The sequence below is a fragment of the Aspergillus multicolor genome (genome assembly GCF_047715735.1).
Source record: "Aspergillus multicolor strain CBS 133.54 unplaced genomic scaffold BDW74scaffold_4, whole genome shotgun sequence".
NCBI lineage: Eukaryota > Fungi > Ascomycota > Eurotiomycetes > Eurotiales > Aspergillaceae > Aspergillus > Aspergillus multicolor.
The window spans coordinates 205765-231932 of record NW_027395955.1 but is presented as its reverse complement, the minus strand read 5'-3'; the positions used below and the strand labels follow the sequence as shown (position 1 = coordinate 231932).

At 52.0% G+C, this 26168-nt stretch overlaps 8 protein-coding genes across 8 annotated transcripts; 2 read left to right on the top strand and 6 right to left on the bottom strand.

Moving 5' to 3' along the window:
* Window positions 1-870: 870 nt before the first annotated feature.
* On the bottom strand, window positions 871-3454 carry admB (ADAM family of metalloprotease ADM-B; the record flags this gene model as incomplete). Its single annotated transcript, XM_073726489.1, has 2 exons — window positions 871-3329; window positions 3385-3454. The coding sequence occupies 2 exons, from the start codon at window positions 3452-3454 to the stop codon at window positions 871-873; spliced, it is 2529 nt and encodes an 842-aa protein (XP_073586915.1).
* A 673-nt stretch (window positions 3455-4127) lies between these two features.
* Window positions 4128-9023, bottom strand: BDW74DRAFT_174881 (putative DNA polymerase iota; the record flags this gene model as incomplete). Its single annotated transcript, XM_073728153.1, has 7 exons — window positions 4128-5804; window positions 7556-7655; window positions 7718-8223; window positions 8288-8405; window positions 8469-8706; window positions 8766-8833; window positions 8896-9023. 7 exons carry the CDS (start codon window positions 9021-9023, stop codon window positions 4128-4130), a joined length of 2835 nt encoding a protein of 944 aa, XP_073586914.1.
* Window positions 9024-10314: 1291 nt separating this feature from the next.
* On the bottom strand, window positions 10315-10804 carry BDW74DRAFT_98120 (uncharacterized protein). Its single transcript, XM_073734222.1, has one exon. The coding sequence runs from the start codon at window positions 10656-10658 to the stop codon at window positions 10392-10394; it is 267 nt and encodes an 88-aa protein (XP_073586913.1). The 5' UTR covers window positions 10659-10804; the 3' UTR covers window positions 10315-10391.
* On the bottom strand, window positions 10318-12471 carry BDW74DRAFT_147017 (uncharacterized protein). Its single transcript, XM_073723466.1, has one exon. It carries the CDS (start codon window positions 12153-12155, stop codon window positions 10950-10952), a length of 1206 nt encoding a protein of 401 aa, XP_073586912.1. The 5' UTR covers window positions 12156-12471; the 3' UTR covers window positions 10318-10949.
* Window positions 12472-12871: 400 nt separating this feature from the next.
* BDW74DRAFT_147014 (uncharacterized protein) lies at window positions 12872-14479 on the bottom strand. Its single transcript, XM_073723465.1, has one exon. The coding sequence runs from the start codon at window positions 14443-14445 to the stop codon at window positions 13117-13119; it is 1329 nt and encodes a 442-aa protein (XP_073586911.1). The 5' UTR covers window positions 14446-14479; the 3' UTR covers window positions 12872-13116.
* On the top strand, window positions 14480-17075 carry BDW74DRAFT_147013 (DEAD/DEAH box helicase). The gene has a single exon (XM_073723464.1). The coding sequence runs from the start codon at window positions 14929-14931 to the stop codon at window positions 16849-16851; it is 1923 nt and encodes a 640-aa protein (XP_073586910.1). The 5' UTR covers window positions 14480-14928; the 3' UTR covers window positions 16852-17075.
* A 63-nt stretch (window positions 17076-17138) lies between these two features.
* BDW74DRAFT_147012 (C2 domain protein) lies at window positions 17139-21523 on the bottom strand. Its single transcript, XM_073723463.1, has 5 exons — window positions 21037-21523; window positions 20953-20988; window positions 20522-20896; window positions 18982-20469; window positions 17139-18935 (listed from the first exon to the last, which is right to left on the bottom strand). The coding sequence occupies exons 1-5, from the start codon at window positions 21349-21351 to the stop codon at window positions 17427-17429; spliced, it is 3723 nt and encodes a 1240-aa protein (XP_073586909.1). The 5' UTR covers window positions 21352-21523; the 3' UTR covers window positions 17139-17426.
* A 1279-nt stretch (window positions 21524-22802) lies between these two features.
* Window positions 22803-24131, top strand: BDW74DRAFT_147009 (uncharacterized protein). Its single transcript, XM_073723462.1, has 2 exons — window positions 22803-23124; window positions 23235-24131. The coding sequence occupies exons 1-2, from the start codon at window positions 22989-22991 to the stop codon at window positions 23981-23983; spliced, it is 885 nt and encodes a 294-aa protein (XP_073586908.1). The 5' UTR covers window positions 22803-22988; the 3' UTR covers window positions 23984-24131.
* Window positions 24132-26168: the final 2037 nt, after the last annotated feature.

Below are 26168 nucleotides of genomic sequence, written 5' to 3'. Positions count from 1 at the left end.
ATGCTGTAGAAGAGGCCCTTGACACCTTGCACTCCGGCATACTTCACACTTTACTAGCGCATGGCGCGCCTATACCCAGAGACTCTGGAGCACTATCGACACCAGGTACTTGACAAATCCATTACATAACTACTGGAGTTATTCACGGTGCTCCTCTACACACGTGAATCTATGTTCTGTGAGAAGCTTAGCAGTTCCTGAATCGACTTAGGGTTATTTTACTTGAGAACATAGACCTGGATATACTCTTCGTGCAGTAAGGGGCTCACAAACACCACCGTAATACACGCAATTTCCTTCTCAGAAGCCGAAGATAGTAAAGGGTGATTCTAGCTAGAAATGGAGGGAAGAATGCGAGATGGTAACAGGACCCAACTGTTTGTTCGAGGGCCCTCATTTGAGGTACTACACAACAAGCTAAAAAGCAAAGGGCAGTAGACTCTCAGAACAGGGCCGGGGTGTACAAGACGGGGGAAGGATCAGGTTCTTGTATTACGGGTTCTCTGACAGATATGGCAAGGGGATGCGCATTCAATGATCAATCCATTTTATATTGATTCGCCAAAAAAGAAACAAGAAGAGAAAACACAGGACATTTTATTTCCACTATCTTATCCAAGACCTAAGACGATGAGACGCTATATACGGAGTATAATCCAGACCTCAAACTATGACCGGAGACGTACCCAAAAAGCTGACAAAAGAAGACAAGAAGATACATGCAACGATCCGAAACCCAAGGGATCAACCAAGGTATACCCGCGCGCCGAAACCCAGCCCGCATTATGCAAGTATATGCAAATCAACCAATCAAATTGATATATCCAAAACAAACCCGATCTATGCTTACTCCGTGTCCTTGTACAGCGGCTATGCATACCGCACTGTCTGCGTGTAGCCCGGTGGCGGGCCATCCGGGTAGCTGGGGTACGGCGAGGGCATGGGCCCAGGCCCGCGTTGAGGACCAGGACCAGGGTATGGCCCGTACGGACTTGGGTAGGGTCCTTGAGGCGGCGGACCTTGAGGTACCTGACCGTATCCCGGGCCGGGAGAGCGAGATAGGACACGCATCTGCGTTTGCTGCGGGGGCATTTGACGCGGCCAGGCGCCGTACGCCGTTGGGACAGGCGGCATTGGTTTCATGGTATACCGGGATCTCCTGCAGCGTCTGAAGAGGCAGACCAGGATAGCGAGGACAATGAGGCCGCCGACACCGGCGACAACAGGAATTATGATATTCTTGTGTGCTTCGATCCAGGACTTCCCGCCCTCGCAGGAGCCGCTGCGGCAGCGGCCGCCGTTCTCGCAGGGCGTGCCGTCGATGTAGTTCTGGGAGTTTGTCATGCATTGGATTGTGCCGAAGCTGGAGCCGCCGGAGACGGAGCAGTAGATCTGGCAGGAGGGGAACTGGCTGTTGTCGCAGGCGGTGGTGTCGTTTGTGCCGTATTCCGAGGAGAGCATGGTGCGGCATTGCTCGTCGCGGCTGGTGCATTGGCCGCTGGCGCATTTGAGGTCGTCGGAGCCGCAGGAGTCGCCATCTTTCTTGTAGGTGTCTGTTGGGCAGGTGGAGGAGTTGCCCGTGCATGTTTCTTCGATGTCGCATTCGCCCGTGCTGGGGCGGCAGACGGTGCTGGCGGATGAGAACTGGCAGGAGGTGCAGCAGCCGTCGTTGGCGTCGTCGCAGACCGATCCGTCGGTGAACTTGCAGGTGCTTGCGTTGCAGCATGCGTTGTCGCCGCAGCTGTCGGTGCCGCCGCAGTCGCAGTCTTCGCCTTCTTCGACGATACCGTTGCCGCATTGCGCGCCGGTGAAGCTGACGATACCTTTGTTGTCGGAGAGACATTCTGAGTTGACGCTGTTCCGGCCGAGTGCGGAGCAGACGTTGCCAACTGTGCATTGTGAGAATTTGCTTATGTCAGAGCCGGTGCTTGGGTTCATGATGTAGTCTCCGCCAGCGCTACATGTGCTTGTGCTTAGCGGGCAGCATCCTGAATTAGATGATGAGGACTGTTGGTTCGAGCTGCATGTCTGGTCTGTGCAGTCGTGGACTGCTCCGAAGGTATGGCCAGATTCGTGAGCGAAGATCTGCCATCCGGCGGTACCAGTAGACACGACGACGTTGGTCCCGCTAACCGAACCAGAAGCTTTGGTGTTGCATAGTTGACCCAGCCATGCCAGGCCAACTTCCGCGCCGGTGTTGCAGTCACTCATCAAGGTCCAGTAGGCGTTATCGTCCGACTGCTCACCGCGCCAGTCGGAGAACAGATCCAACCGTTGCGTGATGTTGCCTTGCGAGCAGGGCATGTTCCATTGGACGGCGGACGAGGAGGTATCTGAGCACTCTCTGTCCGTGATTGTCAAGTTCCGCAAGCCAAGAGAAATATTGAACGAGCTCTCAAAGACATCCGAGGCGCTGTTGACCATGCTAACCACTGACGACTGAACATCGTCTTTGCCATCGAATTTCTCCCAAAATGAACAGTCAGTCGCAATTCCGACCAAAGCCACTTTTTTCGTATTTGGGCAACCGCTCGTATCACCAATCGTCGATTGCAAGTTAACTCCACCACCGTTACCAGTGACAGTATTGATGTCATCTCTTTTGCTGACGCCTAGACCAAAGAGGTCGGCCATTGGCATAGATGCCCAGCTACTCTTCTGCTCGGTGAACGATCGTAAAACAGGATGCTCAGGATCCGAATTAAACCCAAGCTTGTCAGCCTCACAAGTAGAGCCGGTCGTGTCCCAGCGCGATTCCAGCTCATGCTCGTCGTCCGTCGCCAGAGATCGTTTAAGATCCGTACGCCCAGGTGTCTCAGCTCGTAGCAAGTCCGAGTCGCGGTAAAAAACCATATACTCTTCGTCCTGTCTAGGAATATCGACATCCTGAGAACGCTTCCTTTGTAAATAGGTCGATTGTAACTGAACATGGTGGTTGTCGCCGCGAATATTGAAGACGCCCTCGAAGAGCGGCCGAGGGCCATCTTCCTTGATGTATATCCTCGTCCATCCCGCAGGCTCCCAAGTCCCCCGTCCCTTCCCCCGTCCAATCAACGTCCTCCCCTTGAAAACCTTGTGCTTATCTCGCAGTATCGGCTCTTCCGTATGGATCTTGCCGTCCGCGCCGAGGTACTGCACATACGCATCGTCGGCAAGGATATCATGATTCGGCTCCAACTCAAGCTTTATCCGCTGCTCCTTGTCCCGTATCGTAAACGTGATATCGAAATGTGAAAGGTGGTCAACGCGATTCGTTTTCGACGGCGCCTTGATCGTCGGTTGCTCGAGGGAGGATACTCGTCGGATAGCGTTCGGCGCCTGCGATCGGGCTTTAATCAGATTAGCACGGTCCACGCGATTCATATTATCGCCAGAGAAACTTACCTTGTACGCTATCTATGAACAGCGAGAGGAGGCCAACAACCAGGGGTAATACCGGGTTGAGAAGCCTCATGGCTAGTCTAGTTTGATGAACGAACGACCGCAAAAAACTCCGTACAGGATCAACGACAGAAATTGATTGAAGGGGTCCAAGAGGGTCCAAGAAAAGGGGGCGAATAGATTAATCCAGTGCGCTTCTCCAATTCATCGCATACCAAGACCGGATACCAGGCAACAGCGAATGCAATGGCCGACTCGACTGAATTCGCGCTCCGCGGGACTCGAGAGGGTGAAACAACGATCTCCAGCACCCTGACACCCTGATGGCAATTTGATGACTCTCCCGACAGCTTCCGACTCCGCCTGAGCTGTGGAGGATATGGATCTCTGAGGGAGCTGATCGGAGACGGGGCGGAGGTAACGGAGTAAACTGAGGCTGTGCTGAGACGGGGGGCGCAGGCGGCTTGGCGTGGCAACAGCGACAACGAACGAATTTAACAACGATAAAATATATGGAAAGAAAGATAGACAAATAGAAAGAAGGGAAAGAGAAAAAACACAGATGAAGAAAGAGGGGAGGAGATGATAAAACAAAGGGGAGTGGTCTGTTAGCCAAGGAATGGTTGGCACTGCAACGGCGCTTAGGTACAGACGCCAACTAAACAACGGCATTTATAGTGGCTTATGCTTACTCCGGGCGTACTCTGGGCGGCGCTCTTGCGCTAATGAACAATGCAGTTCTAAGATTAATTATTGGATGAACTAGAGTGGTATAGTTTGTGTGCAAGGAGCGCAAAATGGGGTATCATCGCACCACAGATTGTACACGGTACACAAGGCATGTTTTCTTCCTCCCCGTCACTTTCCCACGAGGCTTCTGATGCTATAGTTTGCGTTGATGGTGGGACGAATGTATCTTGCCCTTCGGATATAGGCGCCGACGAGCTATATTTGTGTTCCGTCTCCTGCCGTTGGAACATCTTGCTGATATCTCGGCCGCTGTTGTGTTTTCCATCGCCCGCCACTTCGGCCATGTTCGTTACTGCGAGGTTCAGAACGCGCAGGTTCCATCCTGTCCTCTCTCGATGGAGCTTGCGAAACATGGGAATAGCCGTTTCCTGAACGATTCGTTCCGCTAGAGCATCTATGGAGTCATCAAGGTTGAAAATATAGTGAGGGAGTGGTGCCGAATGCGAAATGCGACTGTAGCTGCGCACTTGCGTGCTGTCCGTGCCTGGAGTCAGCCGTGGAATGGTAGACAAGCGCAATGTCCGGGGTCGGGCAAGCCACCGAATTTTCGTTCCTTCGCGCAACTCAGGCCCCTGAGAGGCGCTACTTTCAGGGTCTCTGTAGCTCTCCGTCAGATCCATCCTCATTCGGCGGATCAAGCTAGCAGAAAGCGATAGCATCTCTTTGCGAACAGCCTCAAAATTATCCAAATGGCCGTATGAATTCTCGATACTGATTTGGGTGGGTGTATCACGGGCCTCGCCGACCTGGGTGTTGTCTACTCCATGTAGGAGCCCCCAGAACCTCATTCCAATGTCTCGCGGAGCTCCAGATCCGCCCAGAATCTTTTCCAAAAGCGAAGGGCCCATTCCGCGGAATAAGCGAACATCACGAACCGTGACTTTGTCTTCGGCCATGGCTTGGTTTGAAGTCGTAACATAAGAAACAAGTTTGCGAGAAAGTTTGGAACCAATTCCAGGAATTGCTCGTATCTCACGCGAGTCAAGAAAGCTCAGCACGTTGCTGTCATAGTCTTCTGCTGAGCCGTAAGGTGGAAGTAGCGTCGTCTGGTTGTTTGGTTTATGGACGCTGCCGACTACTTTGGCGAGCAGTTTTGAGGTCGAGATACCCGCCGTCGCAGTATAACCTTTTTGGTCTTCCAGCTGACCACGAAGATGGCCAGCAAGATGAGAGGCAAGGCGGAGTCTCAGGTAGAGTTGTGCGTCAGCTTCGGGAACGATACGTCCAGAATTCTCTGGATAAGTAGGGCCATAAACTGCAGTGGCGTCAAATGCAAACCCAACTGTAGGATCATCCTTGTCCAGATGGAAAAACGAATGCGCCAAGTCATTCAAGTTCAATAGATCTGCATTATAAGCAATCATGTCCGTGACATCCATGAAAATCTCATCAAACCCCAGCTTCTCGACTCTCTCGCCCCAGACAAACCCTCTCAGGAAGAGGTAGAGGTCTTTGGACGCATCTCGGAATTTGGTGAGATCTTCTCCGAGGACGATGACAATGTCTGGACAGACCTGTTTTGCTTCTTTGATCAACTGAAGCTTGCGCAATCCCCGCCTTCGAGCCTCATAATTACAAGTAACTACGATTTGCTTTTGCTGGACGGCTAAAGGGAGCGTCTTCAGTATAGGCTGCTCGGCCTCGAAGACGGAGGCATAGAAACAGTCGTAATCCTGGAAGGGTTAATACTCTGGGTTTTGAAGTACCGTGGAGGACTCACGAAGTGAAGTATAATGCGCTGGTCATCTCTCAGCGGAGCGGCTGCCATTTACTCATTTCGTTAGTTGATCGCTTTGAATGCAGAGGATGTTTTAAAGTTGACTCGAAAGACTCGGGAGGAAGACCCTCGGTGTCACGTGACGTGTGCTTTCTATGTCCAATCGCAAGTTGCAACTCGACTTGTTCAGTTGCATAGTCACAGGTTCCCGGGGAAATGGCTGCAGAGTGCTAAATAACCGGATCTAATCTCATCTGCCTCTACAATGACCGCCGGTGCTCTGATTCCTGTGCTGCACTCCACAACGAAATCTTTAGGAGCTGGACACCATACCTAGCTGGTCTGAGCCACAGACATGATGGAAGGCGCAATCCCCTTCAGAGTAGCTGGGTAGCCAATAAAGCCCGTCGCTGGTGGGATCTTTGAAAGGTGCATGCTAGGACCCAAGAGCTCATCAGGGGTCCATCAGCAGCGAATGAATCGCTGTCCAGCGAGTGCTTTAAGCACTACAATGATAGCAATGCTAACCAATTCCTCATAATCCACCCATCTAGCCGCCTTACCCATCTCAATAATCAAGGAACTCTATGGGGGTTCCCTTCATTTCTCCACTTTGTCTCTTCGATAAGATCAGGTTAGCTGACTGCTTCGTACTTGAGCCTTGGTGGATAGGGAGGTTGGGAATGGATGTACATTATCAAGGGAAACAGTAGTTTATGTCCCTAACATATTCTCTTTCTATGGAATGGAGAAGCTCTTTTGTACTTCAACTTGTGTATTTCTCGCCCGATAGTTGTCTCGTATGAAGATTTGGAACAGCCTGATCAATACCTGGGCTCAATCAACCCACTTCCAAAGCTGCATGATCGCAGATTATTATGATGACACCTACATTGCGTGCTAAACTTATCGATCACGGATGCCTTTAGGGGCCGTGATTGACGCGTACCTGCAGATGATTGATGAGGGGAAGGTAAGGGTAAATCCAAACTGATGTCCGGATTACTACTCCACGCTTGAGTCGAAGGACGACGAGCGGCTAGAGATCCGAGAAACTTCTGATCTCCGGGTGATCAGGCGCCACACAAAGACGGATATCATAAAGCCAGTGACCATGAAGCGCCTAGTCGATGCAATTAACTCCCGGATACAGTCTAGCGGAGGCTCTACGTATGCAAACTTGCCATGCCATACCCTGAGACGATGGACGTAAATCTAGCCCTTTCAGGTTCCTTGCGCGAGAGGTCACGAAAGATGGAGTTAAAGCTGGTATTGAGAAATTTGAAGAGGCTGACACCGAAGACCACTGGGATAACTACTGGGTGTCGCAGTCGTGAGGTGATTCTCAGCACAACAGAACTTGTGCTCCTCAGTATTCTGCCATGCCAGGAAGCTTACCAACAAACCTCGAGTCTAGTTTCAAGGCATGCTTCATCCTTGGCTCTGCTTGGATCCTTGCAGCGGTTTTCGGGTCATAATAGGCTGCTGATGGCAACACATTATCAGCACAGCCTGGATGTTGGTGTTTTCGGACTGCTTGTTGCCCATCTATTGTGTTGTCCTCACCACCACCTGTGAGTTTCTAGATGGCTCCAGCCGACTTTCACTTCAGTTGGTTGAGATAAGCTCCCGGTGGCCTGGTGTATGCGCGTCTCATGAGTTTGAGTCCAGGACCGACAGATTGGCTGTTACTAACCCTTTGCATACCCTCTGGAACCAACCCAGGAAATCGCAACGGCCCCCAATGGATGGGTTCCATGTCAGCAACTGGAATAACGATATCGAGAGCTCCGCAGCTAGCTCTTCACTATTCCATCATTAGCATTTTCGACGCTTGTTCTTTACAATACCGTTAATGAGAGCGCTTACCATGTAGGTCTTTTGCGGATTTGGACTATTTCACACGGCAGAGGGAGACATATAGGGCTGTCGAATACACAGGAGTAATCCCCTGTTACCTCTATGATCGTACCGGTGCTGACATTGTAGGCATCCGAGAGCGCAAAGCATCCTCGCGGACCGCCCTCGTCCGGCTCGATTAGCTGCCCGTGGCAACTGATTGTTTCCATTGGAGGCTGGATAGACCCATCACTGAGCTCCTCCGCAGAATCGAACTTATACTCGCCCATATCTTCATCCGCACCATCGCCCAAGTTCAGGATATCCTGGTCCTCGTGCTGCGATCCAGATCTGGACTCCGAGTTCGGGATGTTTGACCAGTGGGTTGGCGCTGGCACTGGTAGAGAAAGACCGCAGAATTGTTTCATCGATTCAAACTGCTCACGGAACTGAGCGATATCATCATCGTCATTTCTAGGAAGCTTAGCCGATATTATTCGTCGTCTCTGGATCTCAACATAACACTCGCTGCAAAGCTAGACGAAACAATAATCAGCCAACAGCGACGTTTTCTTTTAAGCACCCACAGAACCAACACACCTGACTCTTTCTATAAAGGCGAGTGAAGTCGCCAAACGTGGAGGGAAACGTCGAGTCGTCGCTGCACTCGGGCGGCGGTCCGAAGATGTTTGCATTGCAGTAGACGTCGTACGCACCACTGGCCGGAGTACCGGAATCAGCCTTGTATTTCAAGGCTGTGGCCCGTTTAAGAATTACTTACTCTGCTTCCTTGTCCCACTGCTGCATCCTGAGGGTGCACCAATTCAAAGCACTATCTTGCAAACAAACCGACTCATAACCCTCCAACCAGGAAGCCGGAACTGCCTTCGCCAGGGGATAACCACCGGGTCCCATGACCTTGTCATTGCCACAGTTCTTTTCGACTGCTGCTACCCACTCTGCCAGAGATCCCGAGCATCTTGTCGTGCATAGTGTGGAGATTTCCGTCCAGGTCCAGGCTTTGGTAGGTAAATGTCAGACGAAGAAAATCGTGAGAGCAGACTACAAGATTGCGTACTATATTTGTCTGCGTACATAGCTGCTGCTTTTGCTGCTGTTGCTCCGTCGCAGAGGACAGTCTGGTTCCTAAACGACGCCATGCTGTGTCAGCACGATCAGCTATGAAGAAAGAAGCTTGTGTCACTCACAACGCTCCGAGACACTGGTCAGATAGTCCATAAGTCTGCTGCACAATGTCTTTCTCTTGACCTTCAAAATAGTTGAAAGCATACTGCGCCTGGAAGGCCTGCAGTAGCCATGGGCCGAAGTTGAACATTTGCTTGAGCACCTGTGTCTCCCCCGGCTTGACTGACGCTACGGTTTCAACTGAACCAGTGCCCGGTCAAGTGAAACTGGAGAATATTCAAGAATCAGTATAGGGGCAACAGCAAGACTATACTTAGACCCTCCAAAACCCTTGGCCAGGCTAGCGGTAATTACCGCTGCGACTAATCTGTGTAGGGCTAGGCGATATTACTAAGATAGGTATGGTTCGGACCCATTGAATACCCTCGGATGCCGTCTTGCCTTTCTTTTGTTTTGTCAATTGACATTCGCTAGGCCATACACCGTGCATCTGCTCAAGAGGTTTCTACTAGAGACTGCCAGTGTTGGCCGTGCTCGATCAAGTACCCCACAGTTCGTTTACAAACATATGGGCCTTGACCCCTGAATATACAATGACCCCCTTTTCCCCACAACTCAACGTCTCTCCACGACAAGGGAGATCGTCTGCCTTTCGGTCATTATACTGCCTCAGAGCACTCGCTGCAATCTTAGTCTTCCTGGCTCGCTTTCTCTAGACAATATACCAAAGTCCTGTGCTATTAAAGGCCCTTCCCGAAAGCAGGTGCACTCGACCCGGACACCGATGACAAGAAGCTGGGTAAACATGCCACCTCACTTCAAGGTAGGTATGTGCGTGCCCGATGGACCTCTTGCTCTTGCTCCTGCTCGGCCCCAGTCACGTTGCAAAGCTATGATTCTCGTTTACCCGAGGGAGACCATATCCAAGGTGTACCAGTAAAGACAGGCTGTAGTTTATTACTGAATAGATATTAGAGCCAAAGAAAACGGCGAGCTCTCTGAGACCGTGGGTTCGGGCTTAGAGTATTGACTACGCTGGTTCCGTGTAGACGAGTTGGATAAAGACACGGGACACAGCACGGTCACTACTAGCACTGCCCCCAATCCCTCTGTCTTGCAGGGCCCATTACATGCGAAGGATGCTTGGCCACATACTCCAATATACCATATTTCCCACGGCCCGTCAACAGCTCAGCCTAAATCGAGGCCTCATTGTGGCCCCCAGCTCCGCGTCAACGCCATCAGGGGCACCACGCTCACCCTCATCTCGTATTGTCATTCTCGTGTTGGATTGAGTTTGGGCGTGCTTACCTACCTACCTACCCACATAACGAGGGGACAGGGCAAGATTGTTGTAGCCATGAGATGGAAAGATTCGGCTGGGGTGTCCGAGTGTGTTTACAAGTGCTACATATATACTGACTTGTCCATGCAAGGAAGGACTACTACTGCATCGGCTCTCGGATTCACGAGGGAGAAACTTGTTTTGAAGAGCTTTTCAACCAATGAAGATGTATTCGTATTTGAATCAAGGTAGCTCAGCTCAGCTCAGCTTAGCTTAGGTATAAGCACATGAAAAAGACCTGGCGCTGTTTCCAAAGTTAAACTTGGACCTTGTACCAGACAACGCAGCGCGTCTTCGCAGTTGTACCCAAAAAAAGATAGATTGATCAAGCCCGAAGTGGCAGTAAGATTGTGCGTATAATGCAGCAGTGGTATAAGTAAGAGATAATACATGAGCGAATGGATAATTAAGTATGGATAAAAGTAGAAGAGATAGTAAGTATATACGAGAAAAAGAAAGAAAGAAAAGTGGGCAAGACATGCAAGCTGCTTATGCTGCTGGTCCCACTCCGTCTCCGCAGCGAAGGCTGGGTATCCAAGAAGACAGTAAGACCATCTATAAATAGGAAAGAAAACAGGCAGCCCGGTACCGATATAGATACGGTGTGGGCGCGAAAGTGGTATGGTGACGAAGCCACCCAAGAGAGAGAACAGTAACGAATGCCAAAATGTTTCTATGATGGAGATGATGCATAAATCGTAAGCTGAGATGCGAGTAGTCGCGCAGATGCAATGCAAGATGCAGAGGGGTGCAGGTGGCTCCACCCGCTATTTATTGGGGCGGGTTGGGGCGTGAAGGCTCTGAATCTGATGGTTCCAAAAGAGCGGTGTCATTGCGCGCCGGGAAAGTAGCCGGAGATGAAAATAGTTGTAGTTGTGGTGGCTTGGATGGGGCCGTCACGGCAGCGTTGGGGGCCGGTGTGTTTGGTTCCTCGGGAACTTGGTTGTCGTCTGTCTCCGATGGAGCGGGTGGTTGGGTGTTTGTGTTTGACGTCGGGGGTGGTGACACTAATGTCTCTGAGGTGGTTGAGTTGCCCGCTTCTTCTAGTGGTCCGAGTGTCCATCTCCACTCGCGGCGGCGCTTGAGGCGGCCTTGTCGTGGTGTTTGTGGTGTTTGACTCTGCGAGGCGTAGGGGTCCTTCAATCCTTCCATGAGCGCGACTGCGCGAACTTGGCGTTCATTGCTGCGGTACTTTCGCTTCTTTTTCTTCTTGTCTGTGGATTGTTCGGTGTTCGTTTCTTCGTCTGAGGGTGTGGTGTCGGACGATACGAGACTGGAAGTGGAGTAATCTGAATCATCGTCGGAGCTTGTTTCATAAGATCCAGATTCCGAGTCGGAGACAAGATCCGAGTGTCGCGTAGTGTACTTGACAGTCTTGATTTCCTCCTCGAGCGGGTACCGGTAGCTGACCTGCTTCTTTGTTGGAAAGAAGACTCGGCGCGACGTTGAACCATTGGACGGCCCCACCGAGTTTGAGCGCCGCTTGGTAGATTCCAGGCATGAGTTGCGCAGGATGCTCTTCACCCCGATGGGTAGCTGGTACGGGTTGCTGGATGTATAAGGTGAAGACGGTTTTGAGAAGCGATTATTTGAAGATCGAGACGGAGAGGCGGTTGCCGACGGCGGATATGCAACGTCGTAGGCGTTCTTGAAGGTGTTGCGGACGGTGGGAGATGCCGTAGGCCCGGTAGCTAGTGAAAGCGATAGACCTGTTGATGAGGTACTGAAGGACATGGGTAATGACGCAGTCTGAAGCGTAAGTTTTGGTCTTGACAGCGCAGACGGTCGGCTTGTCGCGTTCGAGGTGAGACCGCAGGCCATGCTGGAGTGCGGATGTGACACTGGCACCGTCGAGTGTTGATGTTGAGGAGGGATAGCAGGAGACATGGCTGGATGTGACGCTGATGATGCTTCAGCGCTAGATGAAGAGGATAGAGGAAGATGAGCAGCCGGAGGGGGCATTTGGGTTGCGAGCATGGCGGAGGCGGCGCAGACAGTCAAACAAACGGTGAGAGGCCGCAGCGAACAGGGATATGTAGGTAATATCCGGAGTGGGATATTATAAGAGAACAAAGACGAGCGCGAGGAGGTGCTGACTCTGACTCTGGATGACGAGGCAGGATTGGCGCAGCAGCAGCAGGTCGACAGTCGATGGCGGTGCGCCCCGCATGTGAAGCGCTTAGAGAGGAGCCGGTGGCTGGGAGGCGTCGGATGAACTGAACGTCAAACGGGAACAGTCGTATATAAGAGACTTTAAGAGTCTAGGACGACGATCGGCGAGTCACGCAGTGGCGGAAAATTCAGACGCTAGAAAAAAAAAAAAAGACGAGCCGTTGTTGAGCGAGAGAAGAACGAGTGAGAGTTGGAGTTGGGCACGGCGCTTCGAGGGGATTCCCAAATTAGTATCGGATGACGCTGCACTGCGGAGACCCGAGATACACCACACGGCAGAGAGGACGATGAGGACACAATTATAGTCAGAAAACCCACTCCAAGGCACACGAAATCTCAACAGTCTCCAGGCAAAAGCATTCTCCTCTCAGCTCCAGATCAGTCTGATCAGATCGGCCGAAGCAAAAGTTGCCTCCCGAGTATAAGAGGGCGATCGCAAATTGTGGCAGTTCTAATTATAGCGAGAGGTCTAGACTATACTGCCCGTGTTATACCTCCACCCTGTCTTAGCCAAATTTCTGCTCTGCGGGCGATCTTCTTCACGATCTAATTATTGTGATCCATTATTTCCCAGAGATTGACAAACTTATTATGTACAAACATCAAACGTGATGGATTTGTTGAGGGAGAGTTGAGTCTGAAGTTTGAGAAATTGACTGAGCGACTTCCCCAGAGTACTAGTGGAGAGTCCGATGAGCATCTCCCGCTCGCCTTCACAAAAACTCCGTTGCTCCCGATCGTCACGACGGAAGACACCATCAACGCCTTATTGAGCCACCGACTCGCCATAGCTCGGTAGTGCCTCCCCCTTACCAGGATCAGTTGGCACAGGTCCAGGGCTAGGGGCATACCCCGGCAACGCCCCCTCCACCTCCGGCTCCGGAAGAATCTTCACTTTGTGCGTGAACCCCAGCTTGAACTTTTCCCCCGCGATCTCCCCGTCCATCTCCCACTTGAGATCATGCGATCGGACAATGTTATACGTGAGCAGATCTGGATGCAGACTTTTTGCAGGCAGTCGAATCCCCAGTACCTCGCCGATAGCAAAAGGCTCAGACTTTCCCCCTGGAATAACCGGAACAACTAGGTTCGTAGTGCCGTTTACGATCGATGCATCGGTCACTGGCGGAACAAGACTCACGCTATCACCAGCCTTAGTGAAATCATGTCGCTCGGCCTGCACCGCTGTCGTCGGCTTGACCTTGACCCGGAATGCAGTGATGTGTATATCCTGCTGGATGCCATGGATGGCCTCGCTTGTTGACTCCAACAGTGGCTCCAAGCTCAGCGTGATGGGGATTATCCGATCATTGCCCACCTGCAGTATATGAGGAAGAGATAGCGAAACGCTCAGCCCGATCTTTGGGCACTTGGATGAATTGAACAACTGCCTTGTCTTTTGCCCGAAACTAACCTTAGTCGTGCCAGGAACGAGCCGGTACGACCACGTCGTATGATGTTTCTTGAATTCCCTCATATCGAAGTCCGTGATGGCCGTGCCAGGATGGACATTCCGCAAAGGGAATGGGGCGATAGCATTATGAACGTCCAACACTGTCTTTCCCTTATGCTGACGCGCGAGCTCAATCTTTGCGTCAATCCAGTACTCTGTGAATGCATGACACGCATCCCCGTGGATAAACGAGTTCCCGGTAAAGACTATGCTCGCCGGCGGCGGAAACATCGCCTCCAGGTGACCACCCGGTGCAGCAAAGTATTTCTGCTCCCATTCGCTCCGGATATCATGGACCAGCTCTGGAATCTTGAGCGCAAACTGCCATGATTCTCCTGCGCCTCCTTGGGGGATATGCAGCGGCTGCCCTGCAGTCAGAACATGTGTCTCCACCCCGGTCGGGGTGCTGAGGGCGTCAAAGTTGGTTCTGTAGTAGTGGGTAGAATTGTTCCTCCTGATACTGATCTTGGATTTACAGCGACCGCGGACTGTGACCGTGACCTTTGCTTCTGGAGCTACCCCTGGCGCCGTCCGGTAGACTCGGCCTGCGATCGTGTCGCCCGGCCGGTGCGGTTTGCCAGTCAACGGCTGCTCTAGGATGATGGCGAGGTGGGGTGTTGCAAGGGCAAGTGTTTCTGGCATTGTAGGGATTTATTTCTTGCTTGAGATAAGAATTTCAAATGGCCGACATCGCATCCTTATAAAGTTACTACCGGACTAGAGCCCTACACAGCCCCGCCCGGGGCGTTCTCGGATGGGGCTAAAAAGGGTCCAGATACCACGCTGTTACCATTCCAACCAGTAGGATTGTCGATTTCACATGGACAGAGTTCGCTCTTGTTGCGCCGAGGCTTGGTTAAGCATCTTCCCGTTATGCAGTGAGCAGTTAAGCACCTAAGAACATACTGTGGAGGCGTAGACCACTGAGCCTCCTCAGGCAGATCTATACAGGTCACATGACCAGCAGCAGAAAGGGCTTGGCAGGAGAGAAGGACCGAAATCTCTGCCGCAACAAAGATTTATTTTTTGATTCACCAACAAAGCCTGGGTGGATGAAAGAATCTATTTCAGTCACTGATTAGACCACCATATCTACTCATAGATTGCAGTTTCCTCGACGTACTTATGTGGACGCGAACTCTCCCCATCCGCAGCCTCTCCAACTTCAAGTGCATTACTAGACTGTCTACCGGTAGACTCCCAGCAGCACATCCCATCAATCACTGCAAACCCAGACTCAGCTACAAGCCCAGCTCTAGCTACAGAACCTTTACTACCTCATCCATCATGCAGGGCCCAACAGTTGGCCTCGTGCCATACAGCAGCATGGCGGGCAAACTCGACCAGAAGCTCTTGCAAGCCCTCGAGTCGATGGGATTCGAGCACATGTCGCCCGTCCAGCATCAAGTCCTCACAACGCTCCCTGACTGGCGCAGTGACTGCCTCGTGCAAGCAAAGACCGGCACTGGAAAGACAGTTGCTTTCCTGCTCCCTGCACTGCACTGCTTATTACAAGGCCAGAGCCGAGTACGGAAAGGGCAAGTCGCCATCTTGATCATCACACCAACCAGAGAACTCGCGCAGCAGATCACAAAGCAGTGTGATCAGTTGACAGCGCAGCTCGACAGGCCACTCGAGTGTCATTTTGCTGTTGGTGGAACTGCAAGGGCGTCTGCGCACTCGCGGTTCATGAACGGCTCGCCTTCGATCCTTGTAGCTACGCCTGGTCGTCTGAAGGATTATCTCTCTGACCCAGAAACTGCGGAGAAGCTAAAGGACATCCAAACGCTTATCCTTGATGAAGCAGACACAATGCTCGAGGCTGGGTTTTTGGCCGACGTCAAGCAAATTCTTAAGCTCATCCCGCCCAAGAGCGCCGGCTGGCAAGGTATGTGCTTCTCAGCCACACTCCCGCCAAAGGTCAAAGATGTGGTCAACGTCGTCCTCAAGCCAGGATACAGCAGCATCTCAACCATCGACGAGAACGAGGCACCCACCCATGAGCGCGTGCCACAGTACCACGTCCTCATCCCGTCGGTCGTCGACACATTCACCGCGCTCACCTCGCTCCTGAACCTCGAAATTAAAAAGTCCTCCAAGATCATCATCTTCGGCGTCACAGCCAACATGGTCGCGCTCTTCCACGACCTCTTCGCGAAGGGCCTAACCCCCCTCCCAACCTTCGAGATCCACTCGCGTCTCTCCCAAGCCGTCCGCACGCGCACCACAGCGCAATTCAAAGAAGCCGAGTCCGGCATCCTCTTCGCCTCCGACGTCATCGGCCGCGGCATGGACTTCCCCAATGTCGACCTCGTCATCCAAGTCGGCCTCCCCTCCAGCGGCGAGCAATACGTCCACCGCGTCGGCCGAACCGCCCGCGCAGGCAACGACGGCCGCGCCATCATCCTCCTCACAGAGGGCGAATCCATCTTCCTCCGCAGAAACCGCCACCTCCCCATCCAGCCGCACCCCGAAACAGCCGCCATCCTCGCCAAGGCGCCCGAGTCCAGCGCCGCCGTCGAGCAAGCCATGTACGCCATCGACGAAACTACCAAGCAGCGCGCGTACTCCTCATACATTGGATTCTTTGCCGGCTCGGGCCTAATGAAACAGCTTGGCTTCGATAAGGCGGGTCTCGTTCGTCACGCTAACGACCTCGCTATCCACGGCATGGCGTGTCCCGAGCCACCAGCCATGGACAAGAAGGTCGTCGGCAAGATGGGTCTCAAGGGCGTCCCCGGCTTCAACTATGCGACTTCTGCAGAGCTGGCGGCTAGGAAGACGCCCAGGAATTATCCTCAAGCTAAGGCTAAAGGCAATGCTAATGGCAGTGGTGCCGGCGTCGGTCGTGACACCCCGCCAACGGGCAAAACACGGGACGCGCTGAGCCCTCCTAATGGAAGGGATGGACGCAAGTACGGAGGCGTTGACAAGAAGGGTGGCCGTGGTGGCGGAGGTAACAGACAGCAAGGTCGAGGCCGTGGAGGCCGTGGAGGCCGTCAAGGTGGAAGTGGAGGTGGAAACGGGGGTGGCCGTGGAGGAGAGTAGAGGCGCTATACTAGGCCTTGCCCTTCTTCAATCCCCCATTGTCCTTGTCCTTTTGATATCTAAGATACCCTCGAAACTGGAAAAGAAGGAAGCTGCTACACTGTTTTGCTTCTTGGGACGTCTGCGCCGGTTGCAGGCTGCAATTTTTTGCTTGCTCGCATTATGATTGTACATGCTACACTGTTTTGATAGAGATAGAATAGATAATGCATGCGGTATTGACTTGGACATCTGGCAAGTAAGTAGGCTACAAGGCTGTAACCCTAACCCTATGAACAAAGTGCAATTGGGGATATGTTCGCTTGGGAGAGATTAGAAAAGCTCAAGCCAGGCACTCGTAGTGGAGAGTCTTGACTGTCCTGTTCTTATGGGTATTGAGTAATGAACTTGTTCCAGGTACATTATGTGTTCTTTATTCCACATGAATTCCTGTTCATTCCATTAAACTGCATAGAAAGATACTCCTAAAAATCAAGTAAACGATTTGATATCATATACATATGCATGGATAGAAATCAACAGAAAAGGAAATCGTCCGAATCATGATGCATTTGATCATTCCGTGGTTGGGCAATCTAGCTCCCCGTCTCCGTCTCAATATCCGGCTCCCTGCCAGAGAGGTCTCCACTGAAGTGCTGCTTAACCCTGCGGAGAGCGTACTTCGCCTCGTCTTTGGCAAACTGCGCGTTGCGGGCTGGCTTCCACTGCATCAGACCGCGCTGCTGGCGCTGCTCACTGCGCTTGGAGGCGCGCCTCGACGTTGTCGTCGAGCCGGATGCTGCTGTATCTGTCGTGCTTACTGTGTGCACGGTGGAGACTTGGCTGTTGCTAGGGCTGGGGCTGGTGCTTTGCGTGTAGCTGGTGCTCGGCGCGGTGCCGTTGGTTGGCTCGGTAATTGCACCGGTGCCAGGCTTGGAGGCGATGGGGTTCGAGGGGTCAACGATTGTATTGCCTGCGTCGTGTTCGCCTTCGAGCTCATTTGAGGAGTCGCTGGTGGTAGAGTGTGCATCGTCGTCGTCAGGTAGATGCATGACGCCGTCATTTTGCGAGGGGTCTCTGTTGCTATTGTGTTCCTGCTCCTGTATCTGGGCGAGAGGGTCCTGGCCAAAGGCACCACTCCAGTCCTGACCCTCCTTATCGATCCAGCGGCGGCGTTCCTTGGGATCCGCAACCTTGAGAATGTCACGGCCCTGGAGAAGTGATTTCTCATGCATCTGCTCGGTACGCTCAGGGACTTCAGCGGAGATGTGGCGCGGACGGACGCCCTCAGCCATACAAGCCTCCCATGTCTCAAAGGTTTCGCGTGAGTTGTTGTCGACCACAAACCGCTCGTGGGACTCGTCAATGCCCGGGGTGAATATGCAGCGGAGCCTGAGACGGCCAATCTCTCGGATATCCTCAAGGCCTGGGCTGCGTTTCTCCTCCAGGTTTTCTTCAGTGATATAGTTCTGCGTCAGACGCTTTCCATTCTTTGTTTGCCAGATTGGGATGTCAATGGGGGTATCTTCGTTGTCAACGAGATGCTGAAGCCAGAGGGTTGCGTAGCCTGTGGTGTGGCGCTTTCCTTGAGTGACGAGCTCGAACACGACGGGGGATCGATAGCGGTGCTTGACAGGGAGGCGCAGATCGGTGTTGGAGAGGTCGAAGGAGAGCGAATTAGCTGCGTTGACGCTGCATACATGTCGAGGGACCTTCCCGCTGCTTCCTCCGGTTCGCACGCGAATCTTCGCTTTATGGCTGAGGCCTTGGGCAGTGATATTTCCAGTGAACTTGAAGGTTCCGACGTCCCATCCGAGCATCTGCGGAGGGAGCCTGGTCTCGACATGTCTGAACAGCAGAGAGATGCGGATGCGACCAAAGCCGATTCCTCCATCTAGAGGATACCATCTGGTAACCTGAGAGCTCGTCTGGAAGAGCTCGGAGAGTTTCAGAGGAACGACGCCAAGAATAGGGTCGTGCTCTCTGTATCTCTGATCTCTGACGGTCACGCAGACTACAGCTGAGCGCCAGTCGCGCACGAATCGCTCCGTTCCCGCGTTGAAGATGGGCTTCGAGCTCAAGGCCTTTGCTCGTGTACGGTAGATCTGCGCAGATGTTAGTAATGAAAAGTCTATGGAGACAGGTACTTACGAGTTCGTCGTTCAGCATGATCTTGCAATAAGCAGTAGGCAAGTCTCCACCTTGCTCCTCGGTGTTCTCGCCAAAAGGCTTCGCTGGTTCATACTCTCGCCCTTGTCTGTTCCCGTTGCTTCCTTTGACATTGACTAGCTGGAGGTTGACGATCTGATGCACGATGACACTAAGAACACCACTTGGCCACAAGGGATCAGGCGGGGTATGAGTAATGGCTTCCTCTTCCTCGCTGGTAATGACACCCTTGTCGTCCTCGAATTTCTTGTCACCCTTCAGGTTCTCTGGTAAATCCTTGATCTTGCCGTCCGTCCTCAGCTCATTCCTCAGCTTGGGCTTGCCAAAGAATCCGACTTCCCAGTGCAGCTCACCGGGCATTTCACTTCCCTCGTTCATACCCTGTAGCTTCGACACGTGCTGGTACATACGGCACGGGTGTTGAATCATCTCGCGAATGGGCAGCTCAACCTTGCCAACAATATCATCAGCTGTGTGACGATCCGAGTCCCAAAGCTCAACACTAAGGTTCTCGTTGGCCTTGATGAGCTCCGCATTGACGAGTAAGGCCGCAGTCTCTTCCCAGACCGGGTTCAAATCATCGGTGATAACCCGCGTGCAGTACATTGGCTTTCCGTATTTCGAGAAAGAAAGGTTGATGTACGGGTCGCTGCCCCCACCCTCGCTGCCGCGCCTGTCTTGCTTGCTCAAGCCCACAGCTCGGTGGATGCGAATCCACATAACTCCGAGGGCCTGTGTATCCTTGACAACATCGTCGCCCTTGACCAGCATGCTGAGATCCATTGTCATCGACTTGGGTGCGGCGAACATACCGCAAGCAGCACCGATAGCATAATTGACAAAGTTGGAGATCAAGGGGAGATTCAGAACATTGACTCCTGTTCTAAACATTGGCATACAACCCGCTTTGACATGCGGAATACCAGCAAGACTAAATGTCAAGTCCTTCACGAACGGCGCCTCCGGGACCAATTGGAGTCTTCCACGGACTGTGCCGACCAATTCTATCAGCTCCACGAATACTGGAAACGGCACACCAAAGAGTCCCCTGATTCCAAGATAGAAAACAAGCTGCATGTGCATGTTGCGAGCTCGGGCAGAAGCGCTCTGGCCGGTGGGCTTTGCATGGTATGCGAAAGACGCCTCAAAGTTGTAGTAACTGCCACCTTCCTCTAGGGCCGCTGCTTCGTCGGGCTCCTTGTTTTCCTCATTGTCCCGATGAGCGTTGTCTTTGAGCTGTTGTACATTTTCATCCGGAAGTGCTCGCAGACTCAGCAGTCGTATCGGATTGTTTCCTTGGTCGATTTCTGCAATGCGAACATTTTCAATGACACCAGGAGATGAAGCTTGCATAATGTCTTCAATCGTATCGGATATCGGTGCTAACATGTCTGGGTTGATCAAGCCCCAGATAATTCCCATGAATGTGTTCATCCATTCAACCGATTCTGGGATTAGGTTGGCGGTTGCCTGGAAAGCGTTCATTAGCATCTCTGCTACCATCGCCGACCAAGAAACTTACGGTTTGTCCACGTAACTGCTCGCTACTCCATTCCATTTCTCTTCCACTGCGAATCACTTCTTGCACCCACAGCCAAACGCCGCTAGCAATGCAGAAAGCCAGAGGGAAAAGACCCCAATATGATGCTCCGAACGTTCGGCCTAGGACGATGATGGCAGCCGATATACCAATGCATAGACTGTTTCCTCGCTTTTCCAGGCTATCAAACATGGGCTTGAAGGAGATCGTCGGAGTCGGGTGGAAGAGGATATTGGTTCGCTCGCCATGGATAGGAACATCGGAGGTGGTGCCCTCCGCGATAGGGTCCGGCGGCGCGGTGATATCTTGATTCTCTTTGTACTCGGAATACGGTTGGTTCGGATCGGTCTTTACTGGCTTCATCGGAGTGTCAGCAACCAGTAAACCCAGCCGGCAGCTGTTGGATAACTCACCGAATCTTTACCAAGATTGGCATTGGGTACCACCAACTACATCTAGTTAGAACAGAACAATGTTTGTAGCGGACAGTTTGTTACCTTTGGATCCTTGACAGGCTCCATAGCGGACTCGTCCAAGTCCTCAACCTCAATCTCCTTCCCGGTTATTGGATCTGTGGCCTCTCGGGTCCTGCCCTTGCCCACCTTCTGTGCTCGATGTGGGACGGGATTCTCATATTGCTGAGCATTCTGTTGCTTCGCAGCCGTTGACTTCTGATGGGCTTCACGGTCTGCCTGGTCTGCCTGAAGGCGCTCAATGAATCGGCCAATGGTTGGAACGGGGTTGTTTCCGCTCCAATGCTCCCCAACTCGGTGTTGATTAGGGGAATTGTTCCCCTTTGTGTTGGCAGGCATGCTAGGTAAACTGTAGTTCGGTTCCTGAAAGCCAAAATTGAATATTATATCGGCGATGGTTGATGGTGAGGTATGGGCCTATTATTGCTAGCTTCCAGAGCTAGGTAGGGTCCGCGGAGTCGGATGTCAGCCGAAGCCTAGATGGTCTGGGAAAGATGGAGGAAGAGCTGGTGGAAGGGGACATATCAAAGGCCAGCCAGCCCTACCAGCAGGGACTACGTCACTGGATGAATTGGCTTTTGAGTCTGGGCGATGCGCGTATGTGGGTTGGGATCTGGAACTTTGAGACGGCCGTTGGTGGACCGGTGATGTCACCACCACGATCTAGCATAACTCTCTCTTCGAGACTCTCGACCCTCAAAGGCTGCTTTCTCCGAATTGCATCAGCAGATTGCTTGATTGAATTTGCTGATCTCTCAGTTACTTTTGTCGGGCCTGGCAAACTAGCTCCGCGCGTGGGTTGATGTTATGATTGTCGCCAGATCGAGCTTACCCACTCTATACTATTCCGACTATATTCCCGCTGTGTCGTCAGCCGAGAAATCTGACCTTGTTTGTGGAAGGTTAAGAAAAAACAAATATATATCCTGCAAGTGGCTTCAAAGAGACACGTTCCCGACAATTCTCTGGACTGCGTGTTATGGTCTTGCGCAGTTTCAAGCCCACGGTAGTCTACACCTCGGTTTCGTCATTCGATGTCATCTCACCGGTCCATCAAGATAGCTGCCAATCTACTGTTCAATCGATCCTGAATCATGCTTCGAAACGTTTAATTGGTCCAGTTGAGAATATGATTAATGTGAACTCACCTTAGGTACAAGTTGTTAGAACTATGACAACGGTTGGTCAAATATATATATTTCCACCAGTACTTTAAGGTATAGTAAGCCAAGATTGTAGATTACAGCTGCCAACAACATAAACCATAGCTTAACCATTCCATGTATATCTGAAGACCGTATCGTGTTCCCATGGATGGGCATTTGCATTAGGGCTGGCCTACAGAGTACTGTTTTTTGGCCGATTGTGGTGATCTGCGGTCATTGGGACCGATGACCATTCCATACACTAGCTCCCCCAAGGGCAACTCTAAGCTTAGAGCGAGAATTGGGACATATAGATTACAGCGAAGCAGAATAGCTTTGTATCCAGTTCTCCGCATCACAGACGATGCAAGTGAGATTATTACTGTGGGAGCAAGAACCCAGCATGGTAAGTACCGGTAGCTTATCAAAACTCAAAGACCCTTGAGCAGGGATATTAGTGCCATTTCCAACCTTACAAAAAGAGACTGGAGCTCAATATATCTTTCATACGGTATATTGGTTGCTTTGACCCTCGTGCCAGCGTGAAGTAGATCTAGGCGCTATACCCGAAATAGAAGACCACCATCTGCCAGATGATCGGCGAAATTCATCTTCCAGACTTCCACTCTAACACAATCACCGGACAATAATATTAGCTATCCACGATTCTGAGACGGACAGCCCGCAAACGGGATCTGCGATAATCTCAAGACTGTTTCGCCCACATTGCCAAATTTACCGGAAACCGCGATAACAGGGCGCTTTCACTTGTCGCGTACCTGATCAAATCACACAACGTCATTGAACTCGCTAGCCATCGCCGAATCCCCAATGTCTTCAGCGGAAGAATCTCCAGCCCAAAGGGCAGCTCGTCTGCGCCGTGAACGCCGCGAAGCCAAGATACGAGAAGGAGGAGCATCTCGATTGGACAAGATTACAAGCCTGAGCGGACGGACACCCTCTAAAGGTACAACTCGCCTCATCCATCCAGGTCTCGGAGCAGCTTAGAATGGACACTCTACACGTCCGTTTCTTTTTTCTGTTCTGTGGGATAGCAGCTGATCCCTTCTCGTACAGATCGTGATGATGCCTCCCCTTCCCCATCCCCACAACCTCCCACTGCCATGCCCGCCACGAGCCCCGAACCACGACCGACCCCGCAACAGCCACAGCAAATGCCCAGACAAGCTCCGCCGCCACCGAGTGTCGAAGATTCAACCCCAGATGATCTCCGCCAGCAGCAAGACGCTCTCCGTGCTCTCCTCCGCCAGCCGGTACCCTCCCAGCAAGATGCCGGCGAAGAAGAAGACCCGACGTTGAAGCTCCTGAATTCTCTTATGGGAGGTATGGGAGGTATGCCAGGTGCAGTCCCGGGTGCCGGTCCTGGTGCTGGCGCAGATGCGAGCGGGGATTCCCCAGCTGGGCTACCCCCGAGTTTCCTTTCCTCACTCGGTCTCCCTCCCTGGATGGCGGACGCGCTTGGTACCGCTTCCAAGCCCCAATCCGAAGAGCAGAAGAAGGCCCTTCTGACTTGGAAGATCTTACATATCACATTCTCGGTGGTCCTGGCGATTTATCTCTGTTTCCTTGCGAGCTCATCGGTTGCGACATACGGCAAACAACCGCCACCTCCAGCCACGGCGCAGAACCCTTTTCTCTACTTTACGACTGGAGAACTTCTGCTGAGCAGTGCAAGAGTTATGATCAAGAATTCTGGACCACCTGGACCGTTTCTATATATTCAACTGCTGCGGGACTTCATCCGTGATGGTAGTATTGTCCTCTTCTTGTTCGGCATGGGCTCTTGGTGGAACCAAGGATGGTGATGGGTCATAGTCTCCTTGTTTGTTTGCTCTTAAGTGACAGCACATGTGCCTCTTATCATTATCTTGCCAAACAATATCTAATTTAAATGTTGGAGAAAAAGCTCAGCGGAACGAATCTACATCGAATGAAAATGTCGTCCATGTTTCTCTCTTACAAGTTGCCCTAACTGGATTTATGTTGGGTGGAAGGCATAGACATACGAGGTATAGGTATCTTCTCATGCTCCAAAAGTATTAAAAGATGCTCTAGAAATGTGGGGATCGCCCGTCTACCACCACTTGTCCCATCCATCAATGGAGAATCCTCACAATTGTGGGCGTTGGATATCCCGAATCCCACAATCAACCCACATTCTGAACAAGCATATTCTCATAAGTATTGGGCGTTCCATTCCCACACATCCACACATCCACACATACACTCTCCCTCGAGTCCCTCACCGGTCTCCAATTCCGCGGGTTTCCAAAGTGGGATGGATGTGAGGCTCTTAGCCGTGGTGTGGATGGAACCTATGTTTCTGGTCCCACGGACAGTAAGCGTGGGATGTTTGGTTTGCCAGATACGGTACCAAAACATCATCAGAGAGGCATGATAGTACTGCAGATCGGACATATGGCAAGACATGCTTAATATGCTTGCTACCACCATAATAGTAAGATTACTACAGTGTGGCCTTGATGGTGCCATTGCCGTCCGTCCGAACCCTTGGGTCATGAACTGTGACCCTAGTGTCTTCGCCGTCGTTGGGTAGACGCAGCTCGTATAACACCCGTCTACATGTGTTTCTGCTGCAACCTGAATGTACGGAGGGAATATCGTGTTCGGCCACAGCTGAGGGCCTGTGGGGTGATTTTGTGGGCGAGTGGGAGTGGGAAATCTATACTTCGCTCTAGTGTACTGTAGAAAGATTTCTAGGCAGCGGGGAGAATACGGAAATTCCGAGAGCGAAGGATATATACTGTCAGCAATCATACAGCGAGATAAGATCGAGCATATTAGCGATATGTAGTTTACTCCGTAGATAAGCACAGAGGAGTTTACTCTGAGGATAGAGTGGGACGGAGCTGTGGATGATGGTCGATGAGCTAGTATGGTAGTACATACTATGGAGTACGAAGTATGGAGTAGCTCGGAGCACCATTGCACTATACTATATAGACAGCATCTTGGAGTAAGTGGGCTCGGAGGCCGATGTTGAGAAAAAAGCAACGGCTGACTGGGAGCAAAACATATCAACAACATGATGTTGGATGCTTAGCTTGTGCACCGTATAAGCATCGATTTTGCTGTGTGAGAATATATGTAGGCGGAGAGCCCCGAGAGAGCGTTCATGAGGCGCTAAATCAGTGGAGAGATGCACTACGTTGGAGGTCCGAGCCGGCGGTTTGAGATTGACACCATGCTCGCAGCGAGGCTTGATAATGTTAAGCCGCGTTCTGCTTGCGGGTCAACTCAGAACTGGCTGTGGGTGCCCGCTATTTGGCAGCCTGATACCGTAGCCCGAATGCGGACTGGCCAAATTCCCGGGTGCCCTTTCCTTGCTGCAGGCTCAAGCAGCCGAGCTGGTGCAACATCGCCTGTGGTTGCGAGTACCCTGACTACCGTGCAGCAGACATTCCGCAAGCAGAATCGTACGACCCAAACCTTGGATCCCTGCTAGTAGTGGCTGGGCCTGCTGTAAGCCTGTAATGAGATTGCTTACTACCCTCCCTTCAAGCCACGCGGAACTCAAAATATCGCTGATTGTTCCAATCGAAAGATGTCGAGCTGTCTTGCTGTCGCCTGCTTCCCCGCACCACTGGGCTGACTAGATGCTTGGCTGGCGTTCTTGTGATTATCCCTCCGTCCGGGGATCCAGGCACGCCCTGATTCGCCGCCCGATCCAATGGGTTCATGCTCGATGCCCCGGACGAATCTCGCTCTCTTCGTTGGAAATTCGGGCAACCGACCTTGTCTGGGCTCAGGCGTACCCTCGGTCCCTGCCAGTTGATGTAATTAGCGTACCGTACTTGATAGATGTCTTCTCGGCTTGAGAGCGTGGCGGATCGCCCCGGAGCAACGGAAACAAAAGAAGCAAAGGCGGCCAAGCCCCGCATGGCCGAGTCTGTGCTGAGTTTAGTTTTGTGGAGGGGGCGAATGACACTTGAACCTCTCCGGCATCGCTCATGCAGGGGGGCGATCCTT

Excerpts from the sequence above, each read along its gene's own strand:
- BDW74DRAFT_98120 (XM_073734222.1), bottom strand. The coding sequence starts at position 10,658 with ATGTCTTGCCCACTTTTCTTTCTTTCTTTTTCTCGTATATACTTACTA.
- BDW74DRAFT_147017 (XM_073723466.1), bottom strand. The coding sequence starts at position 12,155 with ATGCTCGCAACCCAAATGCCCCCTCCGGCTGCTCATCTTCCTCTATCC.
- BDW74DRAFT_147014 (XM_073723465.1), bottom strand. The coding sequence starts at position 14,445 with ATGCCAGAAACACTTGCCCTTGCAACACCCCACCTCGCCATCATCCTA.
- BDW74DRAFT_147013 (XM_073723464.1), top strand. The coding sequence starts at position 14,929 with ATGTGGACGCGAACTCTCCCCATCCGCAGCCTCTCCAACTTCAAGTGC.
- BDW74DRAFT_147012 (XM_073723463.1), bottom strand. The coding sequence starts at position 21,351 with ATGCCTGCCAACACAAAGGGGAACAATTCCCCTAATCAACACCGAGTT. Across the intron at positions 20,989-21,036 it reads AGCCTGTCAAGGATCCAAAG|TTGGTGGTACCCAATGCCAA; the intron begins GTAACAAACTGT and ends AACTAGATGTAG. Across the intron at positions 20,470-20,521 it reads AGCAGTTACGTGGACAAACC|GCAACCGCCAACCTAATCCC; the intron begins GTAAGTTTCTTG and ends AACGCTTTCCAG.
- BDW74DRAFT_147009 (XM_073723462.1), top strand. The coding sequence starts at position 22,989 with ATGTCTTCAGCGGAAGAATCTCCAGCCCAAAGGGCAGCTCGTCTGCGC. Across the intron at positions 23,125-23,234 it reads CGGACGGACACCCTCTAAAG|ATCGTGATGATGCCTCCCCT; the intron begins GTACAACTCGCC and ends CTTCTCGTACAG.